The sequence below is a fragment of the Coturnix japonica genome, chromosome 6 (genome assembly GCF_054131305.1).
Source record: "Coturnix japonica strain WE chromosome 6, WE-NBRP24, whole genome shotgun sequence".
NCBI lineage: Eukaryota > Metazoa > Chordata > Aves > Galliformes > Phasianidae > Coturnix > Coturnix japonica.
The window spans coordinates 1762400-1788988 of NC_140668.1; the positions used below are offsets into that span (position 1 = coordinate 1762400).

Genomic DNA, 26589 nt, shown 5'->3' on the forward strand with positions numbered 1-26589 from the left:
CAATGTCAAATTCTGTAAGTTGGAATTTCTGGTCTTCAAGGTTTCTTCACCTATGAAGAAAACACTAAAACCTTCCCCTGTCTTTGTTACCTGTACAGCAAAAGCATGACAGTGCGTATCAATACACAAATCCACACACATGTGCCTGAATACTGTAACTCAGCACTGCATGGAGCTGCAGCACGTTCTGCTCAGCCACAACAATGGTTTGGGTTGTTGTTTTTTTTTCTTTTCTGATGTAAAAATCAAATATTTTGGTATTTTAGGTTTGTTTTGTTGGTGTTTTTTTTTTAAGGTATCAAAGGCAGTAAAACCTACAACCAGGACAGACAGAAGATCAAATTCAAGTGATTTGGAACTCTTTCATTAAAGTGCTGCACTTTTCTGTGCTAAGCATTTCCTACAGTCAGTAAGGAAAGGCTGGAACCTTTTACTCACACAAACACTAGTGAATTTTCCAAAAAAAAAAGTTTTTTTTTTCAGGGAATTTTTCCAAATCTAAACTAAAGAGAGAAGAAGTCGGGTTCTCAAGTTAGTTGCTGGACTGACTGCATGACAAAGGGAACAAAAACAGCAGTTAAGGACAAAGTTTCCTTCCCTCCTCCAATACTGATAGAAATGCTGCCTTTTTACCTTTAGTACCTTCACAACAGATTGGCAGATTCCTACGTTCCTAAGGACCTCAATGCTGCTCAGCACAGACACCGGGCACCAACTGCCACTGGACTCTGCACCGTGGAACACGCACACAGCTCAGCACTTCTGTTCTCCTCACAATTGGAAGGGTTCTAGAATCGGGAGCATGAAGCGGACTAGAAATACCTCACATCCCTCTGCTCCTTACGAGCCCTTCCATTTTAAAACAAGATAACCCCAGACACATCTGTTAGCACAGCAGCCCAAATGCTAACCAGAACACACAGTGTGTAACGCCGAAAGTACCAGTTTAATGCCATGCCACAAACCCTATTTAATGGTGCAGGTGACCGCCCCTATCAGATACCCGTGACCTCCCTGACTCCAGCCCTGGTGCACGCAGGCACCACCTGCCCAATACCCAACATCTCCCCCCTCTTTATCATCTCCAGCCCCTGTAAAGGTTCCCCCACGTACTCCCTGTTACTCCAAAGATGATTCGCACATTTAAGGCTATTCCGCAAATGAATCAAACATTAAACATATGCGAAAAACAATGAAGCTGTCATAATAACATACCAAAGTGATGCAGCTGTAGTGCCTACAATCCTGAAAGCACACAACAGCAATCTGCCTAACAATTGTGAAATGCTGTATGGCAACACTTAGTCAACTTGTAGAGAACAGTGCATTCAAGTTCAAGATAACAGCACAGTACACAATGGAGTTACAACTTTTCCAAGTTCAATGTAACACTATTGTACAGAATCTTCGTGGCAATCCAGTTCTGTCCAGTGTGCATTATAATGTCACACTCCATAACCAAATAAGAAGACAAAAACATATTGGTTGTGCAGAATCGTTCTGAATGTCCACCACCGGGGGATTACGAACTATCAGTCCGGCAAAAAGGCTGGATTCCCAGTTCGGACCTTCAGGCACATTGGGAGCAACGCAGTCTCATGTGCCGTTACCAGCAGCCGCTGCCCAGTGCTGACGTCAAATCACTGGCTGCACTGGAGACATTAACCAAGGAGACATTGACCAAAACCGGCGCTGAGATGTTCGGATCCTCACGGTGCGCAGGATGGCTCGTCGTTTGGTGCCGGCTTAACCCAACGTGCCGGCAGCCAGCGGGGCCCATTTGAAGTCCCGACACAGGCGTATCCCCTGCCCATGACGAGGAGTGGCATAGGGTCTGGGAGCCATGGCCCTGCGTCAGGTCTGATCAGGACCTGACCTATTGGTGTCCATTCGGTCAGCTGATGGTCTCACATCCGATTCTCTCACGCAGGAGGAGAGCGTGTGGGCACAGCTCAAGCCCCTCCAGCCCTCCCCCCTCTTTAAGCGCACGAAGATGCCCCTTCAAGGTCTGATGTGCACACTCCATAATAGCCTGTCAGGTGCTGCTGCCGGGAATGCTGAAGATATGCTTAATGCCCCAAGCTGTGCACCAGCGTCCAAAACATGCACTTCTATATCCTGGGTCATTGTCAGTCTTTAACTCGTAAGGTACACCCATGACAGCGATGGCCATGCACAACGCTTTTATGTAATGCATGGCGGTCTGTCCAGATTGTGCCACAGCCCAGAGAAAACCACTGCATGTGTCAGTTGTGACATGCAAGTGACGGAAACACCCAAACTCTGGGAAGTCTGTGACATCCATCTGCCAAACCTCATTTGGTCTCAAACCTCTGGGGTTCACCCCTGCAGGAAACAGGTTAGCCATAACTCCCGCTCCTCCTTGGCCAATTCAGTTAACTTTCTAAGAGCACCAAGGGCGGGTAGCAGCTTCTGCGCCTCTTTGTCCCCTGCACAAGCTCACAGATCTCCTTGCTGGCTTTCTCTAATGCTGACCGACTCACACAGTGAGAAGCTTCATCAGCCAGACCTCTCCGCATCATCCGCTTAATAAGCAGATTGAGGTCCTCATCACACACTCTGTGCCATCTCTTGTCAGCATGTCCTGTCCCATCCCTGGCTCTCCTGCAGGACTGTAATGCTGGGGTGAGCAACACTGGGCACTGTCAGTGTGTTTTTCTTGCAAGCATCTTCCAGGGAAACACGTGCAGGCGTTCCCCACTCCTGGCCGTATCTCTGCAGTGCTGGGTCCTGTGTGAGCAGAGCTCTCTGCCCCAGAAGCCAAGTCACTGCTGTGCAGAGCTCAGCCTCGGGCTGAATGTGCTCCTGAGTTTGTCCCAGCGCAAGGACAAGCTTCTCATTGCCCTTTAGGAGCACCTCTGGTGCTGATGGGTTCTCTGCTCTCAGCAGCCACTGGATTCACGGCTCCAGGCGCGTGTGTGCTTTGTCACCTTGAGCTGTTTGCTCTGATCGCATCTCACCCTGGGGAGCCGGGATTTCCCTTTGGTCTCGGTGTCACTTCGAGGCCAGTAGCAACACTAGGGGTCAGAGGAGAGCTGCTGAATGTGTGAGCACAGCTGCTAATTGAGAAGGAGGTCGCACTCCTGTGACTTCGAAACCCGAATTAATGAGCTTACCTTCACCCTCCTGACTAATGCAGACCTCATGCAGCCCTGGGCCTGCCCTTCTCCAGCCTCCTGCCTTCTTTTGCCTGCTCATAGGAAAAGATTTAGCACAGCTCGGAGCCCCAGGCGGCGCTTGGAATGCCAGCAGGAAAGAGCTGCTGGTGTCCACAAAGCTCAGGACTGCAGCAGTGGGGCTGCTGGACCTCAGTGTTCTGAACGCTCTGATGTGGAAGTAATTGGCAGATGCTGTGGCCGGAGGGATGAGGTGCCTGCAGGGCGTCCCTTGGAAGAAGGTTTGGTGAGGATGGATCCTCTGAGCCAGCATCGGGCGCAGGGTGCTGGATGCAAATGCCAGTGCTGCCCCCTGTCATCCTGTTGGTTTTAAAGGAGTACAGCTCCGTTTCCAAACGTTGCCAACCACAGGCTGGCTGGCAGCTTGAAGGAACTGCCATGAAATAGGTCTAATGAAGCGTTCCTGTCAGAGCTTCAGGATGGAGAAAGTGCAGTTTGTCCTCAACTGAGCTGAGGTCCAATGAGCTGAGTTTCCTGGCTCAGAGCAGAGGCCGTGAGCATCACGTCTCACAGTCTGTGTCACCTGGGCAGAGCCGTTAGGCAGGGGCTGCTAGTGGGGAGATGCCAAGGTTTAACATGAAGATGATTGCTCAGATATTCCTGAGTTCAGATGGAGGGGCCCATTGCCCTACCAGGAAGTGGAAGATGCTTGGGGGTGAGGCAGCTCATGCTTTCCCATGCCTGTAGGACCTTACAGTGCTGTGCCTTTCCACATACCTACCCCACCTTCTTTCTTTCCCATGCAGGGGGCATCATTAATCCAGTGGGTGGCACCAAGAATGCCCGGACAGCCCCACTGCAGTGCGTCTCTGTGGCAGAAGGACACACCAAGCCTGTGCTCTGCCTGGTTGCCACCGATGAACTGCTTTTCACTGCCTAAAAAGGTATATGTTGGACAGAACAGGTGTGGGGGCTGCTGGCTTTTTATGCGCTATTCTCATAGATCTCCCCAGGCTGGCGTGGGGAATTGGGGTGCATGGCAGGGATGGCTCCTTCTGGGCTGCTCCCCTGTCCCTGCCTTCTGATGTCCAGGTGCTGGAGCAGGCTGGCTCCATTGCCCTGGAGAGGAGCTGTGGGTGGTGGGAGGCAGCGCTTGGGAAGGAGTCGGTGCCTCCATGCCACGGATGAACTCCCCAGCCCAACTCTCTCAGGCACGTTCTTCTTCCTACAGACTGGAGCTGTAAGATGTGGAACTTGGTGACGGGTCAGGAAATTGCTTCCCTCAAGGGTCACCCAAATAATGTCGTTTCCATCAAGTACTGCAGCCACACGGGGTTGGTGTTCACCGTGTCCACGTCGTACATCAAAGTGTGGGACATCTGGGACTCAGAGCGCTGCATCCGCACCCTGACGTATGTAGTGGGAAGAGTGGCTGTGGGGGACTGTGGGCAGCTCTGGCTTTGCAGAAGATGGTGTGAGGAACTCCTGGGGTCCCACAGGCTGGAAACAGAGCCCAGCTGTTTTAGGATCAGTGCCTACAGCTGTAGGAAACAGGGAGGCTTAGGGAGATCTTGGAGTGGAATCTGTGGGGACCCTCTGCAGCAAAGGCTCAAAGGAAAGGACCTGGAAGAGCTTTTCAGCCCTTCCTGGGGGTGGCCAAGAGCACCAGCAAGAAGGGATGGGGATTTTCTTTTTTGCTTCAACTAATATGCCACAGGAAGACAACCACATTAACCCAGCTGTATTTGTTGTTGTTATTTATCTACAGCATGAAGCATTTCACTTGGAAAGTCTCTGCTGCCACTCATCGTACAACAGACTTAAAGCACAGCACTTGGCACCTAGCAGTGCTGTGAAGGGTTGGAAAGGCAGCGCACCATTGTGCTGAGGGCCAAGAGACGGTTCAGACAACAGAAGCATTTGTCCACATTTCTGACATGAAGGCTGTCGCCTCCCTAACCGGCGACAAATCAAGGCTGCTGTGTGAAAGTACCGTGCCTCCGCACACGGGAACGGACGGGACTCACACACAGCGTGTAACACCGAATGTACCAGCTTAATGCCATGCCACAAACCTACCCAATGCCCAACAGGGGGGACCAGTCAATGCTGCTCATCAGCCATCAACCCCGGATGCTGGAGAAGGCAGAACATGTTGTGGTGCTGGAGCATGACACCATGGCTGAGATGGGGACACCCACCGAACTGAGGACCCGCGGTGGACCCTACAGCCGGCTGCTGCAGCACTGAGGACCGCAGGGCAGCTGGAGTGGGATGCGATGGGACATGGGGAGCTGTGGCTGTCTCCGCTCCCCGCTGCAGGATGGGAAGAGTGGGATGCTCTGGGATTTGTATGGAATAAAGTGGAGATGTTTTGTAGAGGAGCAGGTTGGGATGTGGGGTGTGGGCAGCTCAGCCTCAGTGCATGGTTGGTTATGGAAGCTGGGTGTCTGCCCTCAGAATGTGGCTGTGGCAGCACTGTGGGTTATGGGGGGGAAGCACAGCTCAGCCCAATACTGGATGAACTTTCCAGTCATGTCTTCATGCCAAAGCGGTGCAGATAGCACAGGGAGTGCAAAGACTGTAACTGAACCGAACTGAACAAATGCTCGTGTGGCCAGTTGGCCCCTTGCAGGCTGAAGCACAGCACTCAGACGGTTTGGTTACTTCCTGTGTGAAGAAGAAGAGATGGTGTCCCATAGGGTCACGTCCACATCCCAACCCTCAGCTCCCTGCAGAGTCCCAGCCCAGCCCTGGTGCAGCACCACAAGGAGCACAAGGAGCACAGGGACCCCTTCCAACCCCCAGCCCCACACCGCAGCTGTGCTCGAGTTGCTGGTTCCACCTTCCTGGCCTGTAAGGTAAGAAGAGCCATTGTCTCAGCCCAGGTTGTAGGAGGGAGGCAAGGTTCTTTGATATACGTATACGTGGTGTGAGATTAAGAAACAACGGTTCAAACATTGGTCCGACCAGTTTATTACAAGACATTATCAGGGAGATGGGGAAGGGGAGGACGGACGCTATTATGGTGTAGGGTGATGGGGAAGGGAATGCAGTAAAAATATGAAATAGAAGCAAGGAGTCTCTGTAGGAAGCAAGAGGGAGATATTCACCACCATGGATCCATCGAGGTTTGTAGTTCAGTCATTGGTCTTCACTAGTGGTGGGTCGTCAGGCGTTGTTCTGTTAATGGTGACCACGATGACAATTTCCAATGGTAGCACCAACTTATTTATATGTCCAAAGTGGTCAAGTCAGCTCTCTTTGGAGTGACAGCTCGAATCCAAAGTAGTTGAGTCAGCTCTCCTTGGAATGGAAGCTTCTGGCTCTGGGATCTTAGCAGAAATTCCTTTGTTCCCATCTTCTGAGCCTTGCCAGCAGATAAGAGGGAGCAGGGATACCCATCCGCATCCTGTTTTTCACAGGGCACGATGGCTTCATTACCCAGTTTTCCCACACCAAGCTGGAGCTATTTAGTCCCGGGCCAGATCTTCCGCTCATAAACAGTCCTGAGCACTCTTCTGGAGGCAAACAGCTCTGAGGGAAGGTGCTTTCAAATATTCAAATACCCACAAAGTGATATTGATTGTCACACAGTAGCACCCATTACTTGCCATTTCAATAAATCATTGAGAGTCTTCTCACAAGAAACACCTCAGGAAGCAAGCTTGGAGCCAGAAAACAAGGAAGGACTCTCACAGCCATGAGCCCCAGCCCTGTTCTTGCTGTGGGGCATGGAGCAGCTCCGAACACCAGGAAGGTGAACCCTGGGAGAAAGCAGGGACCCCAATGCTGCCCTGGCACCGGGCAGAGGTGGGGGACAGCGCTGCCCTCATCACTCACTGGGCGTCGCATTGTAGCCTTTCTCCTTCTTCCCTGCAGACAGAGAGATGCATCAGCACAGGTTCACATCACAGCCAGGCTGAGGGCTCCTGAGGGAGCCTCAAATCCCCCACAGCCCCCACTGTCCTCCTACACCCCTCCACTTTTACCTGCATGGCGTCTGTAGATGATGAATCCAACGCCAGCCATGATGGCAATGGCCACAACGGCAACAACCACCCCCACCACGTTGGGCACCAGGCTGGACTGTGACCGCTCTGGGGGAAGGCAGGGCTGTCAGCAGGGGAAGGGGCAGCCCAGAGCCCCCCAGCCCCACGTCCCCTCACTCACCCCATGAGTAGAGGCTGGGCTGGGGCAGGCTGGCATGCTCCACGCAGCACTGGTACTTGTCCCCGTCCCCTGGCAGCGCGTCGATGGTGACTCAGGTGTGGTAGGTGCCGTAGCTGTTGGGCACGATGTCCCCCGAGTGGGTGTCCTGGCCCAGCACCACGCTGTCCTTCACCCAGCTGACAGTGATGGGCTGTGGGTAGAAGCCGTGAGCGTGGCAGGACAAGGTCAGGATCCCGTCGGCCTTCTTCCCCCACACTCACACCTCAGGTTGCTCTGAAGGTGGGCGGCAGTGAGGGCCGGGCTGAGCTCCCCACACTGAGCCCCCGCCCCACCTGCAGCCTCACACCGCAGCCTCCCCCTCACCTGTCCTCCCCAGCTCTGCCTTCCCGTTCTCTACATGTCTCCGCAGCCACTGCACACAGGTTTCCTCCAGGTAATGTTTCCATCTCTCAGCATAACCAGGTTGTAGTGCACGAAGATTTCGCCATCCACGTACACCACTTCAAAGAACCAGGGCAGTCCGGGGCCGAGATCCGTCATCCCTGTTTCAAAGTACCGCATGGAGTGGAGCTCTGCAGGGTCGGAGCGCGGCGACCCCCCCTTTTTTATTAATTAGCAAGCTACTGCCTATAGAATAACAACACTACTTATATTAATAACATAACCATTATAACTCAATCAAGGCCTCGATTGACAATACTCTAGAAGTGAAAAAAGAGACAAGTCAAACACAGCATAACAACATTACTGTTAAACCTACTAAAAAGAACAAACACGTTTGCTCTGCAACCTAAGTTTCTGCAACCTGGAAATAAATCCACGAGGGTCCCATTGTGTTCACCTGTAACTAGTTAGGAAAAGTCTTCAACTTTCATATACTCTGATATATTGATTTTTAAAATTTGTGCAACAAATGCTTTTAGGATGCTCATAACCATGCCTTTGGGCTAATAATTGATCACTGAACTGTATGAAGTTGCATGTCAAATAGAACCAGTTCTAGAGGACAAATGTGCTGGAGTATCACTAGGGGCATTATTACTTACTGACCCTTGACATTCTTCAATGTATTTATTTTGTATTCCTTATTTTTGGAGATAACAAAGTCCCACATATGGTCAACTATTTCTCGCCATTTGGCTACAGTGAACATCAGTGCCACCTCCTGAAGGTGTCCACTCATATGAGCCCATTTTACCGGCTCGGATATGCATTTAGGAGATATCTGCTCCGCTCTCTTAGAGAGAATACATTTGAGCAGTTCCTCCACAGCTTCCCACAACATCGTGGATGGCAGAGAACGGGATGGTACCCTGATACCAGCTACCGCAACACTTACATGCTAGAGGAAGATGAACACATTTACCCAGCTGTATTTGTTGTTGTTTATCCACAGCATGAAGTATCTCACTTGGAAAGTCTCTGCTGCCACTCATCGTACAACAGACTTAAAGCACAGCACTTGGCACCTAGCAGAGCCATGAGGGGTTGGAAAGGCAGCGCACCATTGTGCTGAGGGCCAAGAGAGAAGGTTGAGACAATAGCAGCATTTGTCCACATTTCTGAAATGAACGCACTTCTAAAGTATTGCTTTCATGAAGAAAAATCCCTCAGTCTTCTGCAGACACTCTGGGCTCACACTTTGGAGTCCACTCCCTTCTTCCAGGCAGCAATGGTCTGGAAGAGGGATCAGGAGGGTCCCTTGGGAACGGTTAGTAGGATCTGGGGGGCGGGGGGGAGGGGTCAGTTGGGTGAAGTCTGAGGTGGTCACAGGCTCTGAGGGGTTACGGGGGTCCCTGGGGAGGCGGACCCACAACGTCCTTTATGGGGCTCAGATGGGGTCGGGGGGGTCGGCAGGATCTCACCGTGCTGCGGGGCGGGGCGGGACCCGGCAGGAGTTCATAGCGACCGGCACAGCCCAACTCCAACAGCGCCAGGGGGAGGTGCAGCGGGCCGGGGGGGGGCAGCGCTACGGGGGGAGAAAGAGCAAAATAACACAGAGGAGAATCAGAGCCCCATAGAACAGTGCAGCCCCTCCAGGCCCCACAGAGGCCCCTCCACAGGCTCCACAGGCCCCACAGGTCCTCACAACCCCCACAGGGCCCACAGACCCGCCCCCTCCCCATTACAACCCTCCCTTCCCCATTACACACCCCCCTCCAGCCCCCCGCCCTTCATTATAGCCCCCATCCCCACCGATGCGCTCCAGCTCCATCCCGCAGCTCCGCCGGACGCTGATCCCGGAAGCGTTCCCCCCCCTGCCCTCAGCTCAGAGCGGAACTTCCGGCTGCTGACCGGAACTTCCGGCTGCCGAGCGGAAGTGCTGCAGCTGAGCACTACTGCCGTTGCCAAGGAGACCGAGCACCCCGCGGCCTGTAGGGCCCCCGTATCCACAGAGCGACCCCACAGGGATCCCCCATTCCCCGCCATGTTGACGCTGCCGCCGGGTCTGACGGAGGAGGAGCAGGCCCTGCAGAAGCCTTTCGCCAAGCTACGCAAGAAGGTTTCGGCCTGGAACAACCCGGTGTCATCAATTTATAAGCAATGAGCCAATAATGTTCCAATTCGAAACTTTTATTAATTGTAGCGGGTAAAACAAAAAGGCAATTCAGCGCTGGACGACAGGGGGATTATCATTCCTCCAACTGCCGCGCCTTCCCGTCCCTTGCAACTTCTTTTGTAAGGTCCATCCCGAGTGTATTGTCCTTTAATTGGTCGGTCGTGATCGTGCCACTTGGTGTGTCGTTCCTTGGTTGGTCCTTCCGTGAAACTTTGTATCCATCGGGGCACGCTTTGCCTGTAACTATGCAGAGTACACAATCTACCCATAAAATTAGAGTGTTCTGCAACCCTTGTGGCCTCCATATTCCACCATCACATCCCGGTCCTAATGAACAAGCACTCCACCACAATGCTACCACATCCCGGTCTTAATGAGCAAACATTTTATCACACCGGGACACCCAACCTCCCCTCATTGCCTCGCCCCATAACCCTAATCCTAATCCTATCCCTATCCCTAACCCTAACCATAACCCTAACCCTAACCCCAATCCTAACCCTACCCTAACCCTACCCTAACCCTATCCCCCCCCCCCCCCCCCCCCAATGACCTGAATGCCGTTTCCCCGCAGAAAAAGGCACTGCTGGCACTAAAGAAGCAGCAGAGTAACACCGGGCCCAGCAGTCAGGGGGGCATCAAGCGCTGTGAGTCGGGGTGGGGGGGCCCAAAGGGGAGGGGGGAAGCTTGGGGCCTAGCAAGGCCATAGGGATGCAGGGGGGGGGATGCGGTGGAGGGAAGTGTGGTTAATGTGGGGTTAATGTGGGGTTAATGGTATTTTGAGGGTGTTGGGGGGTTGGGGGTTGTTTTTATTTGGGGAGGGGTGAGGTTGTATCCCCCCTCACCCCTCCCTAAACACACACACATTGCAGCCATGTCAGACCAGCCCCCTGTGGACACTGCCACGGCCACGGAGCAGGCCAAGCTGCTGGTTAAATCCAGAGCCATCAGTGCCATCAAGGCTGAGACCAAGAACTCAGGCTTCAAACGGTCCCGCACACTTGGAGGGGAAGCTGAAGGTGAGGGGTGTGAAGGTGAACCCCTCCAAAAAGCCCCCCTAGAGCCGAAGTGCCCCCAGAGCCCCACACAGACCCACGGAGCTCACCCCAAATCTTACAGAAACATCCCTAAAACATCACGGTTCCACAAAAACTCCTCCAAAATGCCACAAATTCCATAAAAAATCCCAGATCTCACTAAGAATTCCAGAAAAATAGCCCCCAGAACGCCACAAATACAGCAGAAAGGCCCTAAAATGCCACAAAACACTCAAAAACTATCCAAATCCTCCCAAGCCACCTCATATCACCTCCATTTTGTCTTACATTCCCTTTATTTCCAGCCAGATCCCACCCCAAATAGCCTAACAACCCCTGAGCTTGCCCTAATCCTACCCAACCTCTCCATTTTTCTCAAACCCTCTCAAAATTCCCCCAGTTACCCCTCTTCCTTTACCTCTTTATTCTTTATACTCCTCCCAGGATCCTGAGAAGGGCCCAGCCCCCACCTTCCAGCCTTTCCAGCTCAGCGTTTCAGCTGATGATGACACCCCTGAGGTACTGCGGGGGGCAGGGAGGCACAGTTATTAAAGGAGGTGGAGGGGGGGCAGGATCCCCAACATGGGGATCCCATTGTAACCTCCCACACCCCTGCAGTCACGGCGACCCCAGAGAAAATCACTCTATGAGAGGTGAGTGCCACCCCCTCCCATTCTTTATTGCCCCCACCTCATTATCCTTAAATATAAAAAACCCTTAAAGGGTTCCTATCCCTTTATTTTCTTCTCCCCCTATATTTGAGCCCTCTCTCTTTGTTTATTTTGCTCCTCCCATTTTTTAACCCCAGTTTCGTCGACAGCCCGCGCAAGTGGGCAGGGCTAAAGGGCAGGGGGCGGGGCTAATGGGTGTGGGTGTGGTCATGGAGTCAATGGTGGGGGTGGGGGATGGGATTGGGTGTGGCTGGGGCAAAGCTAATGCGGGTGGGTGTGGTCATGGGTGGGCCCCGTTAATTGGGGAATGGGCTAAAGGGGATGGGATGGGCAGAGGGGCAGGGGGCGTGCACAAAGCTGTGGGTGGGTCAGTGATGTGTGGGTGCATCTGTTGTGGGGTGGTGCTGAATGGGGTGGAAGCTGTGCTGACCTCACCCCCCCACAGCTGTGCCTTTGTCACCTACGAGAAGATGGAATCAGCTGACCAGGCCATGGCCGAGGTGGGTGCTGTGTGGGAGCCGTGGGCGGATACAAGGGCTGCTCCCAAGTGCTGACCCCTCTCCCAACCCCACAGCTGAACGGCGCCGTGGTGCAGGACATGCAGCTCCGTGTCAGCATCGCCCGCAAGCAGCCGCTGCTCGATGCCGCCACTGGGAAATCACTGTGGGGATCCCTGGGTGAGCTGGGGGGCTCAGGGGGGGCACAGGGACGGTGTGGGGGTGCCAGCAGTGCGGAGTGCCTGCCCCCATCCTGTGCCCCAACAGCCGTGAAGAACAGTGCCAAGGGCTCACACCGCGACAAGCGGGCGCAGGTGGTGGACAATGAGGACCTCTTTGGGGGGAATGAAGATTTAGTGCACACAGCAGTGGTGTGGCAGGGTGACAATGGGACAGTGTGAGAACAGGGATGGGGGAACTGTGGGACACGGGGAGCTGCAATGGGGGAGGCTGAGTGGTGACCAGCTGCACACACCTGTAACTGAACTGCCAGCCTCACCTGGCTGTGGTGCTGAGCATGCTGGGCTGCCTGGCCCTGCTCTCAGCAGCACTGTGTCCTCCCTCCCAGCCCCCACAATTCCACTGATACAGTTATGTCTGATAGAGAGATTCACACTGCATGGAATGTGCCACGGCCAATAGCAACTGAAAATAGCGAATAGCGTCCTCCAGCAGGGCCAGGGCTGCACTGTGCCCACAGCAGGACTGGGATGGCTGCACTCTGAACTGAGACAAGCGAAGCGCACACGTGTTGGCTTCCAGAAATCATCAGCACAGCACCGCGCTCTGCCAGCAAACAGCACTGGAAGTCCAGAAAAAGGGAAAGGGGGGAATAAAGCAGCTGCGGCGTGCAGCTCCCGCTTCTCACACTGCTGCTGCATCACTGCTGATAAGTGGAAAGCAGGGGGCACCCCCCATCCTTGGTGGCAAATTTGGTCCAAAACACCAGAATAATTCTGCTCCCTCCCACCCCCACACTGTCATTAAGTTATCTTAAAGGATTCAAGTCAAAAACAAAAGCATACACCAACAAAACTCAAGAGCTGGCAGAACTCCAAGCTAGACATAGGGACCACCCAAGAAATGGGAGCACTGAAGAAGCTTCCAGCTGCACCCAACGCTGAGCATGGCCAAGGGAGGAGGAAGGAAGGAGCTTGAGGTTGAAGCCTTCGGAGCGTCACTGAATCAGGAGATCAATTGCCAGGCACTGCAGCACACAGATGGACGTCCTTCTGGGCTGTCACAGAACTGCTTTGTCCTCTTGCTGCTGAAAGGAGCCAACCAGGAGCAGGGAATGGATGCACAGGACCTCAACTGTGACCAGCAGGAAAACTCAGGACAATGGAATGTAGTCTGCCAATCTTTTACCAGTTCAGCTGTGCTTTAAGACTCATTGTGAAGCCTTTTAAAATATTTATTTATATATATATACTACAAGACTACTCAGATATACTATCAATCATCTCAGAAAGTTCAAGATGGAGTTCATCCACGTCCTTCTCCAGCTCCAAGTCATATTGTCCTTCCATTTCCTCTAAGAATTCCGAGATGAACTTTTCGAGGTTATCTTCTTCTACAGCCTTGGTGAGCAGGCTGACCTCTGGCAGGGCTGGACCAGCAGTCTGGAAAGAAGGAAGACAAAGTCAATGATTGCTCAGGAGATCCTTCCTCTGCAGCACTTCTCCTTCAGCACTGCTGAGCCTTAACCCAACATGGGGGCCAAGGGGCTCCTGAAGGACGTTAACAGTAAGCCTGACCAGGACAGCACTGACGCTTCCTCCCCTCCTTACCAAAGCTGCTATTTTAGCTTTTTTAGCTGGAGGCTCCTCTTCTTCAGTGCTTCTCCGAGGATTCACAGCTGCCACAGCAGAAGGAGAGATCTCAGCAGCCTTCCGCTTCCTTGCTCTCTTTATGGGGCTGCTGGCTTTGCCATCCCAAGGCTTCTCACACACGTTGCACTTGGCTTCCAGTTCCCCTGCTAAGATTTCTGAGATGAACTTTTCAAAGTCATCTTCTCCTACAGCCTTGGTGAGCAGGCTGACCTCCGGCAGGGCTGGAGCAGCAGTCTGGGAAGAAGGAAGACAAAGTCAATGATTGCTCAGGAGATCCTTCCTCTGCAGCGCTTCTCCTTCAGCACTGCTGAGCCTTAACCCAACATGGGGGCCAAGGGGCTCCTGAAGGACGTTAACAGTAAGCCTGACCAGGACACCACTGACGCTTCCTCCCCTCCTTACCAAAGCTGCTATTTTAGCTTTTTTAGCTGGAGGCTCCTCTTCTTCAGTGCTTCTCTGAGGATTCACAGCTGCCACAGCAGAAGGAGAGATCTCAGCAGCCTTCCGCTTCCTTGCTCGCTTCGTGGGGGTGCTGGCTTTGCCATCCCAAGGCTTCTCACACACATTGCCCTTGGCTACAGGAAGAAGAGAGAGCTGGTACAATTGTGCCTTTAGAGGATTCAAGTTTGTCCTGTCATTCCCACAGCTCTTCTCCACAATTAAATACATCTGGCCAGCAAAATTACATTGTTCTTTCCACAAATCTCAGCAATATCTTCCACAGTAAGTGCTGCATACCAACAGTCCGACCAAAGGAACAAAGAAACTGCACAGCTACACCATATTATAACCCAGACAAGGGAAACAGCCATACAGCAGGAGAAAGCAAGACATGGTCCCTCTAGAGAAAGGAAAAAGCAGGAGCTACAGACAAGAGTGTGCAACCAGACGCTGTGCAAGCCACAACAGACCCACAAAATACATCCAGGGGTTTATCACACAGGTAAGTCTGCAGCTCAGTGCCACTGTCTGTCCCTCGTTCTCAAGCTGAAGTCTGGCTGGAAGGAACACAAGTGAACTTAGAAAATATGCATTTCTCTTTCTAGCACTAAGCAAAGGCACGCACCCACCATGAGCACTCAGGTCCCTTTACTTCCGAGGACCACCTCACACTCAGCACTCATTCATAGTTCTCTGCTCCTGAGGTTGGGCTGATGGTTTCCCTGGCAATGCTGTTGCCCACCGTGCTGAGATTTCACTTAGGCCTTTGCAAGCTGATAAGCTGACCATGAAGGGTGGATTCAGGACTGCTAAGCTCTGCACTTTTACCTTTGACTGTTTCTTTAGCAGCAGCCGGCAAAGCAGCCACTTCCTTCTTCAGCTTCTTTGGTTGTCTCAGCTGCAGCTTCTCCTTTATTGTCCACTCAAGGCTCTTTGCTTGAGCTCTAGAATCTGGTGTACTCTGATCCCAGGGCTAAAAAGAAATAAAGTAAGTGCAAAATCAGAACAAACACCAGGGGGAGTGTATGAAGGAAATCACATTGGAGATATTGCAAAAACGGCTGCACCTGGATCAATACATTCCTGTCACTTGGGTCACTGACCCTTTCATAAATGCCTGCATATAGCAAGATCCATGCTTTGCTGTGAAAGCACTGTTTCAAATGTGTGCAATTAACAAAGCAAGCTCGTTTAAATCAGCACAGTACTGGAGTTGTTACCTACCACATTCTATTTGAGCAACAGAAAGTCATTCCTGTTCCCCTACACAGCATCCACCCACAGTCTGATTTCCCTGAGCACGAAGCCGTCGTGGCCTTTTTGTATCCAGTGCTCCCCACGTTAACCTCACAAGTTGTACCTGGTGCCAGCAGGGTTACTGCCTCACTGCCAGATACAATCAGATCAATTCTGAGTTTGAGGTGTGCAAAGCTGACTGGGAAAGCCATTGAAAGTACCAGGATTGTGAAACATGGCTGCAGCTCTTCACCAAAGGCAGGAAGGTAGGAATGCGCTCATGATGGTGGCACATGGTGAGCAGTGAGACATGAGAACATGTGAAGAAATTGTGTCAATGTGTCCATCTACAGAAGGGACTCACCTCTGCGGGTGCAGAGACAGCTTTGGGAGCAGCCCTACTCCATTCCACAGTCTTTTTCTCTTCTCTTCCAGGTGCTTTAAAACAAGGAAAAAGAAAATCACTTGGTCAACAGCAAGCATAGAAAGAAACCTGAGTGCCAGTGTTTCCTCCATGCGCTTATTTCCTCACATTCAATAACAAAGCACAGACAGAGGCGGCATCACGCAGTCCATGCAGTATCCAAGCTCTTCCCTCCTTCACATGCTGTCTCATCACAAAGCCTTTCACCTCCCCAATGAATAAGTCACCCCCCTGACCTTTCTGACAGAGGTTGGCCCCCTTGTTGAGGAGTCAATCCATGCTTTTCAAATACATTTACATATTGAACTAAGCAACACACGCCAAAGATGAAGGCAACCTTGGCATCAACACACAGAACATGCCACACCAAAAACATGGCAGAAAAAAAAAAATGTACAATAGAAACTGAACTACAAAACCTCACAGCGAATGAATTTTCCAGAATGAAGCAGGCAGACACCACGGATTCAATGGAAAAACACATGGATGGACATCCTGGCACTTCCTGCCTTTGCATGTTGTAAGAAACAGCCCAGGCAATTCTAAGCAAACTCCATTTGCTTGACAGGAGAAGCACTTCGGCAGAGCAGACAGTGAAGCTCCTCCTTACCTGCTGGCTTTGCGACCTGCTGCATCCGCAGGGCTTTCTCCTGCTTGATTTCTTCCAAAGTTTTAATATGAATTTCTTCCAATCTCTTGATTTTACGCCGTGGCTCTTCCAGTTTCACGTTACCCGGCCCAGGTGGAAGGAAAATTCTCTTGTTCTTGCATTTACCCTCAGCTCTCTTGTCAGTAAGAAGCTCTTCTACTTTTTGCTTCTCTTCCTCCAGTCCTTTGTGTTTCCTTTCAGCCAGGGCTTCCGAGTAGGTTTTAATGTGAAGTGCAGGACAAGGCCTCACCCTGGAGCTGGGATCCTCAACCTTACAGCACCCTTCTGCCTGGGGGGCAGCTGGGGTTTCTCCTCGCTGATTCGCTCTTTCAAGACGGATCTCTTCCAGAGTCTTGACATGGATCTCCCCTGCTGGCTTGGCACCGTTCTCTGCCATCATCAAGAAAGGAGAAGCATAATGATTAAATGAGAGTCCAACGAGAGCTTAAGTTTCCAGATTTGTCATAATATTACAGAATATACGTGTTCCCAACAACAACGCTCCTGAGAAAGAATAAGCAGAAAGCCTAGAGAATCTGTGCAGCAAACACCAATGACCATTTACCTCTCCTTGGTGCTCTGTCAATCTTGATCTTCTTCCCCAGCCTTTCTGCGAGGCTGCGTTTCAGCGGAAGGCCACTGACATCAGCTACAGAGAGAAAACAACAACATTCCTAAGATAATTCCTTTGGAGAAAGATTTTTACAAGTCAACCACAAACTTTGGTTTCTCCAAGTGTATGTTCTCAAATTCACCTTCCAGCTGCTACACTTGTGTGCCACGTGGAGTCATCACAGACCCACGACACACTTTCCTCCCTCCTGCTTCAGCAGTGCCCTCCCATTTACGTGGAGGCAGCCAAACAGCAGCTCACAAGCAGCCCTTACCTACAGAGGATTCCTGTTTTCCAGGTTTATCAGCAATATTCAGTCGAATCACAGGCACCTCCCCTAAAACAAAGAAAAACAAAGTGCTTATTTGACAGAAACCAACAGAATTACTGACCTGTGAGCTCATTTCCCACCCAAAACAAAGACACCACTTTGACAGCCCTGACAGAAAATAATATTGCAACTGTAATGCACTCAGGGTAAGTCCCAATTGTAATTTATCCATTCCACTTAGGAGCCACCAAATGGAAACAAAGGTACTCATCATTACCCTGCTTTGCAGACAGCGTCACAGTTCTGACCAGTGTCCGCACATTCTCCTTCTTAGGCACAGGAACAGTCTGAGATTGGAGCAGATGAGCAGGAGCTCCTGAAGGCCCTTCTGATCCAAGTGAACAAACAGACAGTGTTTACAACAAGAAAAAGAAAAGCCACTGCCAACAACAAAAACAAACCTGACAGAACCGTCACAAAGACCAAAGCGCATTTGTTACTCACTACTGTCCAATGTGCAACAACCACTGCACAGCTCTATTCCCCAACACAGTGCCAGCTATCTGAGTATTATCAGAAGGATAACAAAGTAGGGCATATGAACTCACCACTTTGTTGTTTGGTTTTATCCTTTTGTTTCTTCAGTCTGATTTCTTCAAGTGTTTTTATTCCAAAATTAAGACTGTTATCTGGGAACACAGAGCAGTGAATGAGACTGAAGGACAGAGGCACACGCTGAGAACCACAGCTCTGCAAACTGCCTCCTGCTCAGAAGCATGCAGAACAAACCCTGTCAGCTCTCCCCACAGCTAAGAGCACCATGGACCTGATGTCTGTCTGCTGCCCTCCTTTCATCCTTCTGGATATTAAAAGTAGGCTTTATCCCTTACTTTATCCCATCCACATGACATTAGATTCCTCTATCAGCAAATGTGGCTTTCACCACTGGTTGAAAAGATGCACATACAGGCACTTAAACTCCATGCTGTGGCCTCGTCGTGCTCTAATGCTGTAAACAAAGGAGTTTACCTTCCTAATCTGAAAGGCACATGAAGATACGAGGTAGGAACAAGATCATGGAAATAGCCGAGTCCATTCAGCAACCCTATGTTCTGTTGTGTTTGTACAATAAATTGCTTTGGAGTTAATTGGCAAGTGCTTCTGATTAATCCTGGAATACCTTGTTTGGTATCAGCATTAGATTTCCTGATGGAAATGATCCGCGATCCATGATGGTTTTCTTCAGCTGGTTGCTGGACTGGTGTTTTTATTTCTTCTCCCGTCTTAGAAAGCTGGTCTGTACAAGGAAAGAAAAAATCAGTCTCTTCAGTTATGCGGTAGGAATTCAATCAGATTTCTCACATTTATGTAGCTCATACAATGACACTTCAGCCCACAGTTTATATTCTTACGTACAAATGGAAGTGACTACAGATGGGTTCTTTATTTAAAGAGCTACACTTACCTGGTAAACCCATAGAAGCAGCCTAAGTGAATAGAGTACCTACTAGAGAACCAGGAAATCAACCACACTCACCATCACATTTGTCACTATGTGCAGAATTGATGACAACGGGAGGATGTGTCGGGCTTGGGACATTCTCTGAGCTTTCCACTTCCATCACTTCTAATGACTGTGGAAAGGGATCGGAGTGCACAGAAAGCTTGCTCTGCTGCACTGTTATCTGAGCTGCCCTCGGATCGTCACCTGCAGACTCTGGTGGACTTGGCAGCGTAGCTACAGGAAGAAAAGGATCAATTTAAAACTTTGATCCTAACCTTACAACCACTGCACAAAGATGGCAGGCAAGGCTGAAAACCCACACAGATAAATGCTGAGTCACCAGTTGCCCATCCAACTGGCTACTGGGTGAACAAGGAAATTCCCCCCTACACAACATTCACCCAGTAAAAGCTTAAATGCAGAAAAACAACCTGCAAGGCAAAGGCCACAAAAGCAAAGAGAGGCTGAGCATGCAAGAAAAAACTGAAATATCAGAAGCACACAAAGTTAAGCTGTGCTCCTATCAATCATCTTCCCAGCTCTCTTCTCTTCATTCTATCAGCCTCTCAGGAGCAGTTGTTTCAAAACATTGTCCTCCTCAACACTGGTCAAACTCTAGTAACATCACCCTGACTCAGCACAGAGCCCCTGGGCTGCACGGCTGCAAGCCCTCCAATGGAGCCCCTCCTTCAACACCACGAGTGACAGCAGTGAGTAACCCCAACACATTTGTCTGACCGCTGCAGGTCGTCAAGCTCACCCACCTGGACAACCTCAGCAAAGACAGCGATCTTCCAAGCCTTGCAGTTCACTTCTCCTGTAGGCCGAACCAACACTGAATCCGTCAATTAAGAATAACGGGGTAGGAAGAATTTTCCTCCTCACTTTGCCAATGTCAAATTCTGTAAGTTGGAATTTCTGGTCTGCAAGGTTTCTTCACCTATGAAGAAAACACTAAAACCTTCCCCTGTCTTTGTTACCTGTACAGCAATAGCATGCCAGTGCGTATCAATACACAAATCCACACACATGTGCCTGAATACTGTAACTCAGCACTGCATGGAGCTGCAGCACGTTCTGCTCAGCCACAACAAGGGTTTGGGTTGTTGTTTTTTTTTCTTTTCTGATGTAAAAATCAAATATTTTGGTATTTTAGGTTTGTTTTGTTGGTGTTTTTTTTTTTAAGGTATCAAATGCAGTAAAACCTACAACCAGGACAGACAGAAGATCAAATTCAAGTGATTCGGAACTCTTTCATTAAAGTGCTGCACTTTTCTGTGCTAAGCATTTCCTACAGTCAGTAAGGAAAGGCTGGAACCTTTTACTCACACAAACACTAGTGAATTTTCCAAAAAAAAAATGTTTTTTTCAGGGAATTTTCCCAAATCTAAACTAAACAGAGAAGAAGTCGGGTTCTCAAGTTAGTTGCTGGACTGGCTGCATGACAAAGGGAACAAAAACAGCAGTTAAGGACAAAGTTTCCTTCCCTCCTCCAATACTGATAGAAATGCTGCCTTTTTACCTTTAGTACCTTCACAACAGATTGGCAGATTCCTACGTTCCTAAAGACCTCAATGCTCCCTAAACACACACACATTGCAGCCATGTCGGACCAACCCCCTGTGGACACTGCCACGGCCACGGAGCAGGCCAAGCTGCTGGTGAAATCCGGTGGCATCCAGGCAGAGCACAGGCTTGGTGTGTCCTTCTGCCACAGAGACGCACTGCAGTGGGGCTGTCCGGGCATTCTTGGTGCCACCCACTGGATTAATGATGCCCCCTGCATGGGAAAGAAAGAAGGTGGGGTAGGTATGTGGAAAGGCACAGCACTGTAAGGTCCTACAGGCATGGGAAAGCACGAGCTGCCTCACCCCCAAGCATCTTCCACTTCCTGGTAGGGCAATGGGCCCCTCCATCTGAACTCAGGCATATCTGAGCAATCATCTTCATGGAAAACCTTGGCATCTCCCCACTAGCAACCCCTGCCTAACGGCTCTGCCCAGGTGACACAGACTGTGAGACGTGATGCTCACGGCCTCTGCTCTGAGCCAGGAAACTCAGCACATTGGACCTCAGCTCAGTTGAGGACAAACTGCACTTTCTCCATCCTGAAGCTCTGCCAGGAACGTTTCATTAGACCTATTTCATGGCAGTTCCTTCAAGCTGCCAGCCAGCCTGTGGTTGGCAACGTTTGGAAGCGGAGCTGTACTCCTTTTAAAACCAACAGGATGACAGGGGGCAGCACTGGCATTTGCACCCAGCACCCTGTGCCCGATGCTGGCTCAGTGGATCCATCCTCACCAAAACTTCTTCCAAGGGACACCCTGCAGGCACCTCATCCCTCCGGCCACAGCATCTGCCAATCACTTCCACATCAGAGCGTTCAGAACACTGAGGTCCAGCAGCCCCACTGCTGCAGTCCTGAGCTTTGTGGACACCAGCAGCTCTTTCCTGCTGGCATTCCAAGCGCCGCCTGGGGCTCTGAGCTGTGCTAAATCTTTTCCTATGAGTAGGCAAAAGAAGGCAGGAGGCTGGAGAAGGGCAGGCCCAGGGCTGCATGAGGTCTGCATTAGTCAGGAGAGTGAAGGTAAGCTCATTAATTCGGGTTTCGAAGTCACACGAGTGCGACCTCCTTCTCAATTAGCAGCTGTGCTCACACATTCAGCAGCTCTCCTCTGACCCCTAGTGTTGCTACTGGTCTCGAAGTGACACCGAGACCAAAGGGAAATCCCGGCTCCCCAGGGTGAGATGCGATCAGAGCAAACAGCTCAAGGTGACAAAGCACACACGCGCCTGGAGCCGTGTATCCAGTGGTTGCTGAGAGCAGAGCACCCATCAGCACCAGAGGTGCTCCTAAAGGGCAATGAGAAGGTTGTCCTTGCACTGGGACAAACTCAGGAGCACATTCAGCCCGAGGCTGAGCTCTGCACAGCAGTGACTTGGCTTCTGGGGCAGAGAGCTCTGCTCACACAGGACCCAGCACTGCAGAGATACGGCCAGGAGTGTGGAACGCCTGCACGTGTTTCCCTGGAAGATGCTTGCAAGAAAAACACACTGACAGTGCCCAGTGTTGCTCACCCCAGCATTACAGTCCTGCTGGAGAGCCAGGGATGGGACAGGACATGCTGACAAGAGATGGCACAGAGTGTGTGATGAGGACCTCGATCTGCTTATTAAGCGGATGATGCGGAGAGGTCTGGCTGATGAAGCTTCTCACTGTGTCAGTCGGTCAGCATTAGAGAAAGCCAGCAAGGAGCTCTGTGAGCTTGTGCAGGGGACAAAGAGGCGCAGAAGCTGCTACCCGCCCTTGGTGCTCTTAGAAAGTTAACTGAATCGGCCAAGGAGGAGCTAGAGTTATGGCTAACCTGTTTCCTGCAGGGGTGAACCCCAGAGGTTTGAGACCAAATGAGGTTTGGCAGCTGGATGTCACAGACTTCCCAGAGTTTGGGTGTTTCCGTCACTTGCATGTCACAACTGACACATGCAGTGGTTTTCTCTGGGCTGTGGCACAATCTGGACAGACCGCCATGCATTACATAAAAGCGTTGTGCATGGCCATCGCTGTCATGGGTGCACCTCATGAGTTAAAGACTGACAATGACCCAGGATATAGAAGTGCATGTTTTGGACGCTGGTGCACAGCTTGGGGCATTAAGCATATCTTCAGCATTCCCGGCAGCAGCACCGGCCAGGCTATTATGGAGTGTGCACATCAGACCTTGAAGGGGTGTCTTTGTGCGCTTAAAGAGGGGGGAGGGCTGCAGGGGCCTGAGCTGTGCCCACACGCTGTCCTCCTGCGTGAGAGAATCGGATGGGAGACCATCAGCTGACCGAATGGACACCAATAGGTCAGGTCCTGATCAGACCCGACGGAGGGCCATGGCTCCCAGACCCTATGCCACTCCTCATCATGGGCAAGAGACACGCCTGTGTCGGGACCCCAAGTGGGCCCTGCTGGCTACCGGCACGTTGGGTTAAGCCGGCACCAAACGACGAGCCATCCTGCGCACCGTGAGGATCCGAACATCTCAGCACCGGTTTTGGTCAATGTCTCCTTGGTTAATGTCTCCAGTGCAGCCAGTGATTTGACGTCAGCACTGGGCAGCGGCTGCTGGTAACGGCACATGAGACTGCGCTGCTCCCAATGTGCCTGAAGGTCCGAACTGGGAATCCAGCCTTCATGCCGGACTGATAGTTCGTGAGCGGGGGAGACCTTGTTCCTGGATAATCCCCCAGTGGTGGACATTCAGAACGATTCTGCACAGCCAATATGTTTTTGTCTTGTTATTTGGTTATGGAGTGTGACATTATAATGCACACTGGACAGAACTGGAATGCCACGAAGATTCTGTACAACAGTGTTACATTGAACTTGGAAAAGTTGTAACTCCATTGTGTACTGTGCTGTTATCTTGAACTTGAATGCACTGTTCTCTACAAGTTGACTAAGTGTTGCCATACAGCATTTCACAATTGTTGGGCAGATTGCTGTTGTGTGCTTTCAGGATTGTAGGCACTACAGCTGCATCACTTTGGCATGCTATTATGACAGCTTAATTGGTTTTCGCATATGTTTAATGTTTGATTCATTTGCGGAATAGCCTTAAATGTGCGAATCACCTTTGGAGTAACAGGGAGTACGTGGGGGAACCTTTACAGGGGCTGGAGATGATAAAGAGGGGGGAGATGTTGGGTATTGGGCAGGTGGTGCCTGCGTGCACCAGGGCTGGAGTCAGGGAGGTCACGGGTATCTGATAGGGGCGGTCACCTGCACCATTAAATAGGGTTTGTGGCATGGCATTAAACTGGTACTTTCGGCGTTACACACTGTGTGTTCTGGTTAGCATTTGGGCTGCTGTGCTAACAGATGTGTCTGGGGTTATCTTGTTTTAAAATGGAAGGGCTCGTAAGGAGCAGAGGGATGTGAGGTATTTCTAGTCTGCTTCATGCTCCCGATTCTAGAACCCTTCCAATTGTGAGGAGAACAGAAGTGCTGAGCTGTGTGCGTGTTCCACGGTGCAGAGTCCAGTGGCAGTTGGTGCCCGGTGTCTGTGCTGAGCAGCATTGAGGTCTTTAGGAACGTAGGAATCTGCCAATCTGTTGTGAAGGTACTAAAGGTAAAAAGGCAGCATTTCTATCAGTAATGGAGGAGGGAAGGAAACTTTATCCTTAACTGCTGTTTTTGTTCCCTTTGTCATGCAGTCAGTCCAGCAACTAACTTGAGAACCCGACTTCTCCTCTCTTTAGTTTAGATTTGGGAAAATTCCCTGAAAAAAAACATTTTTTTTTTGGAAAATTCACTAGTGTTTGTGTGAGTAAAAGGTTCCAGCCTTTCCTTACTGACTATAGGAAATGCTTAGCACAGAAAAGTGCAGCACTTTAATGAAAGAGTTCCAAATCACTTGAATTTGATCTTCTGTCTGTCCTGGTTGTAGGTTTTACTGCATTTGATACCTTAAAAAAAAAAAACAACAACAAAACAAACCTAAAATACCAAAATATTTGATTTTTACATCAGAAAAGAAAAAAAACCAACCCAAACCCTTGTTGTGGCTGAGCAGAACGTGCTGCAGCTCCATGCAGTGCTGAGTTACAGTATTCAGGCACATGTGTGTGGATTTGTGTATTGATACGCACTGGCATGCTTTTGCTGTACAGGTAACAAAGACAGGGGAAGGTTTTAGTGTTTTCTTCATAGGTGAAGAAACCTTGAAGACCAGAAATTCCAACTTACAGATTTTGACATAGGCAAAGTGAGGAGGAAAATTCTTCCTACCCCGTTATTCTTAATTGACGGATTCAGTGTTGGTTCAGCCTACAGGAGAAGTGAACTGCAAGGCTTGGAAGATCGCTGTCTTTGCTGAGGTTGTCCAGGTGGGTGAGCTTGAAGACCTGCAGCGGTCAGACAAATGTGTTGGGGTTACTCACTGCTGTCACTCGTGGTGTTGAAGGAGGGGCTCCATTGGAGGGCTTGCAGCCGTGCAGCCCAGGGGCTCTGTGCTGAGTCAGGGTGATGTTACTAGAGTTTGACCAGTGTTGAGGAGGGCAATGTTTTGAAACAACTGCTCCTGAGAGACTGATAGAATGAAGAGAAGAGAGCTGGGAAGATGATAGATAGGAGCACAGCTCAACTTTGTGTGCTTCTGATATTTCAGTTTTTTCTTGCATGCTCAGCTTCTTTTTGCTCCTGTGGCCTTTGCCTTGCAGGTTGTTTTCCTGAATTTAAGCTCTTACTGGGTGAATGTTGTGTAGGGGGGGATTTCTTTGTTCACCCAGTAGCCAGTTGGATGGGCAACTGGAGACTCAGCATTTATCTGTGTGGGTTTTCAGCCTTGCCTGCCATCTTTGTGCAGTGGTTGTAAGGTTAGGATCAAAGTTTTAAATTGATCCTTTTCTTCCTGTAGCTACTCTGCCGAGTCCACCAGAGTCTGCAGGTGACGATCCGAGGGCAGCTCAGATAACAGTGCAGCAGAGCAAGCTTTCTGTGCACTCCGATCCCTTTCCACAGTCATTGGAAGTGATGGAAGTGGAAAGCTCAGAGAATGTCCCAAGCCCGACACATCCTCCCGTTGTCATCAATTCTGCAGATGATGACAAAGGTGATGGTGAGTGTGGTTGATTTCCTGGTTCTCTAGTAGTTACTCTATTCACTTAGGCTGCTTCTATGGGTTTACCAGGTAAGTGTAGCTGTTTAAATAAAGAACCCATCTGTAGTCACTTACATTTGTACGTAAGAATATTAACTGTGGGCTGAAGTGTCATTGTATGAGCTACATAAATGTGGGAATTCTGATTGAATTCCTACCACGTAACTGAAGAGACTGATTTTTTCTTTCCTTGTACAGACCAGCTTTCTAAGGAGGGAGAAGGAATAAAAACACCTTTCCAGCAACCAGCTAAAGAAAACCATCATGGATTGCGGATCATTTCCATCAGGAAATCTAATGCTGATACCAAACAAGGTATTCCAGGATTAATCAGAAGCACTTGCCAATTAACTCCAAAGCAATTTATTGTGCAAACACAACAGAACATAGGGTTGCTGAATGGACTCGGCTATTTCCATGATCTTGTTCCTACCTCGTAACTTCATGTGCCTTTCAGATTAGGAAGGTAAACTCCTTTGTTTACAGCATTAGAGCACGACGAGGCCACAGCATGGAGTTTAAGTGCCTGTATGTGCATCTTTTCAACCAGTGGTGAAAGCCACATTTGCTGATAGAGGAATCTAATGTCATATGGATGGGATAAAGTAAGGGATAAAGCCTACTTTTAATATCCAGAAGGATGAAAGGAGGGCAGCAGACAGACATCAGGTCCATGGTGCTCTTAGCTGTGGGGAGAGCTGACAGGGTTTGTTCTGCATGCTTCTGAGCAGGAGGCAGTTTGCAGAGCTGTGGTCCTCAGCGTGTGCCTCTGTCCTTCAGTCTCATTCACTGCTCTGTGTTCCCAGATGACAGTTTGAATTTTGGAATAAAAACACTTGAAGAAATCAGACTGAAGAAACAAAAGGATAAAACCAAACAACAAAGTGGTGAGTTCAT

At 50.3% G+C, this 26589-nt stretch overlaps 1 protein-coding gene and 1 pseudogene across 6 annotated transcripts; one reads left to right on the forward strand and one right to left on the reverse strand.

The window, feature by feature from the left end:
* Nucleotides 1-6089: 6089 nt before the first annotated feature.
* On the reverse strand, nt 6090-9740 carry LOC146760226 (superkiller complex protein 2-like). 5 transcript variants are annotated; one of them, XM_085550746.1, is made up of 7 exons: nt 9507-9740; nt 9176-9279; nt 8650-9032; nt 7674-7852; nt 7311-7500; nt 7130-7237; nt 6090-7013 (listed from the first exon to the last, which is right to left on the reverse strand). In XM_085550746.1, exons 1-3 carry the CDS (start codon nt 9738-9740, stop codon nt 9023-9025), a joined length of 348 nt encoding a protein of 115 aa, XP_085406872.1. In that variant the 3' UTR covers nt 6090-7013; nt 7130-7237; nt 7311-7500; nt 7674-7852; nt 8650-9022. The 5 variants fall into 5 exon arrangements, with proteins under 5 accessions (XP_085406872.1, XP_085406874.1, XP_085406870.1 ...); XM_085550748.1 differs by having other exon boundaries at nt 8650-8822; nt 9507-9576; XM_085550744.1 differs by lacking the exon at nt 8650-9032.
* LOC146760227 (negative elongation factor E-like) lies at nt 9684-12612 on the forward strand (annotated as a pseudogene). The gene is made up of 8 exons (XR_014947365.1): nt 9684-9813; nt 10445-10517; nt 10743-10889; nt 11352-11426; nt 11526-11560; nt 12024-12078; nt 12153-12255; nt 12343-12612. The product of XR_014947365.1 is annotated as a negative elongation factor E-like (transcript).
* Nucleotides 12613-26589: the final 13977 nt, after the last annotated feature.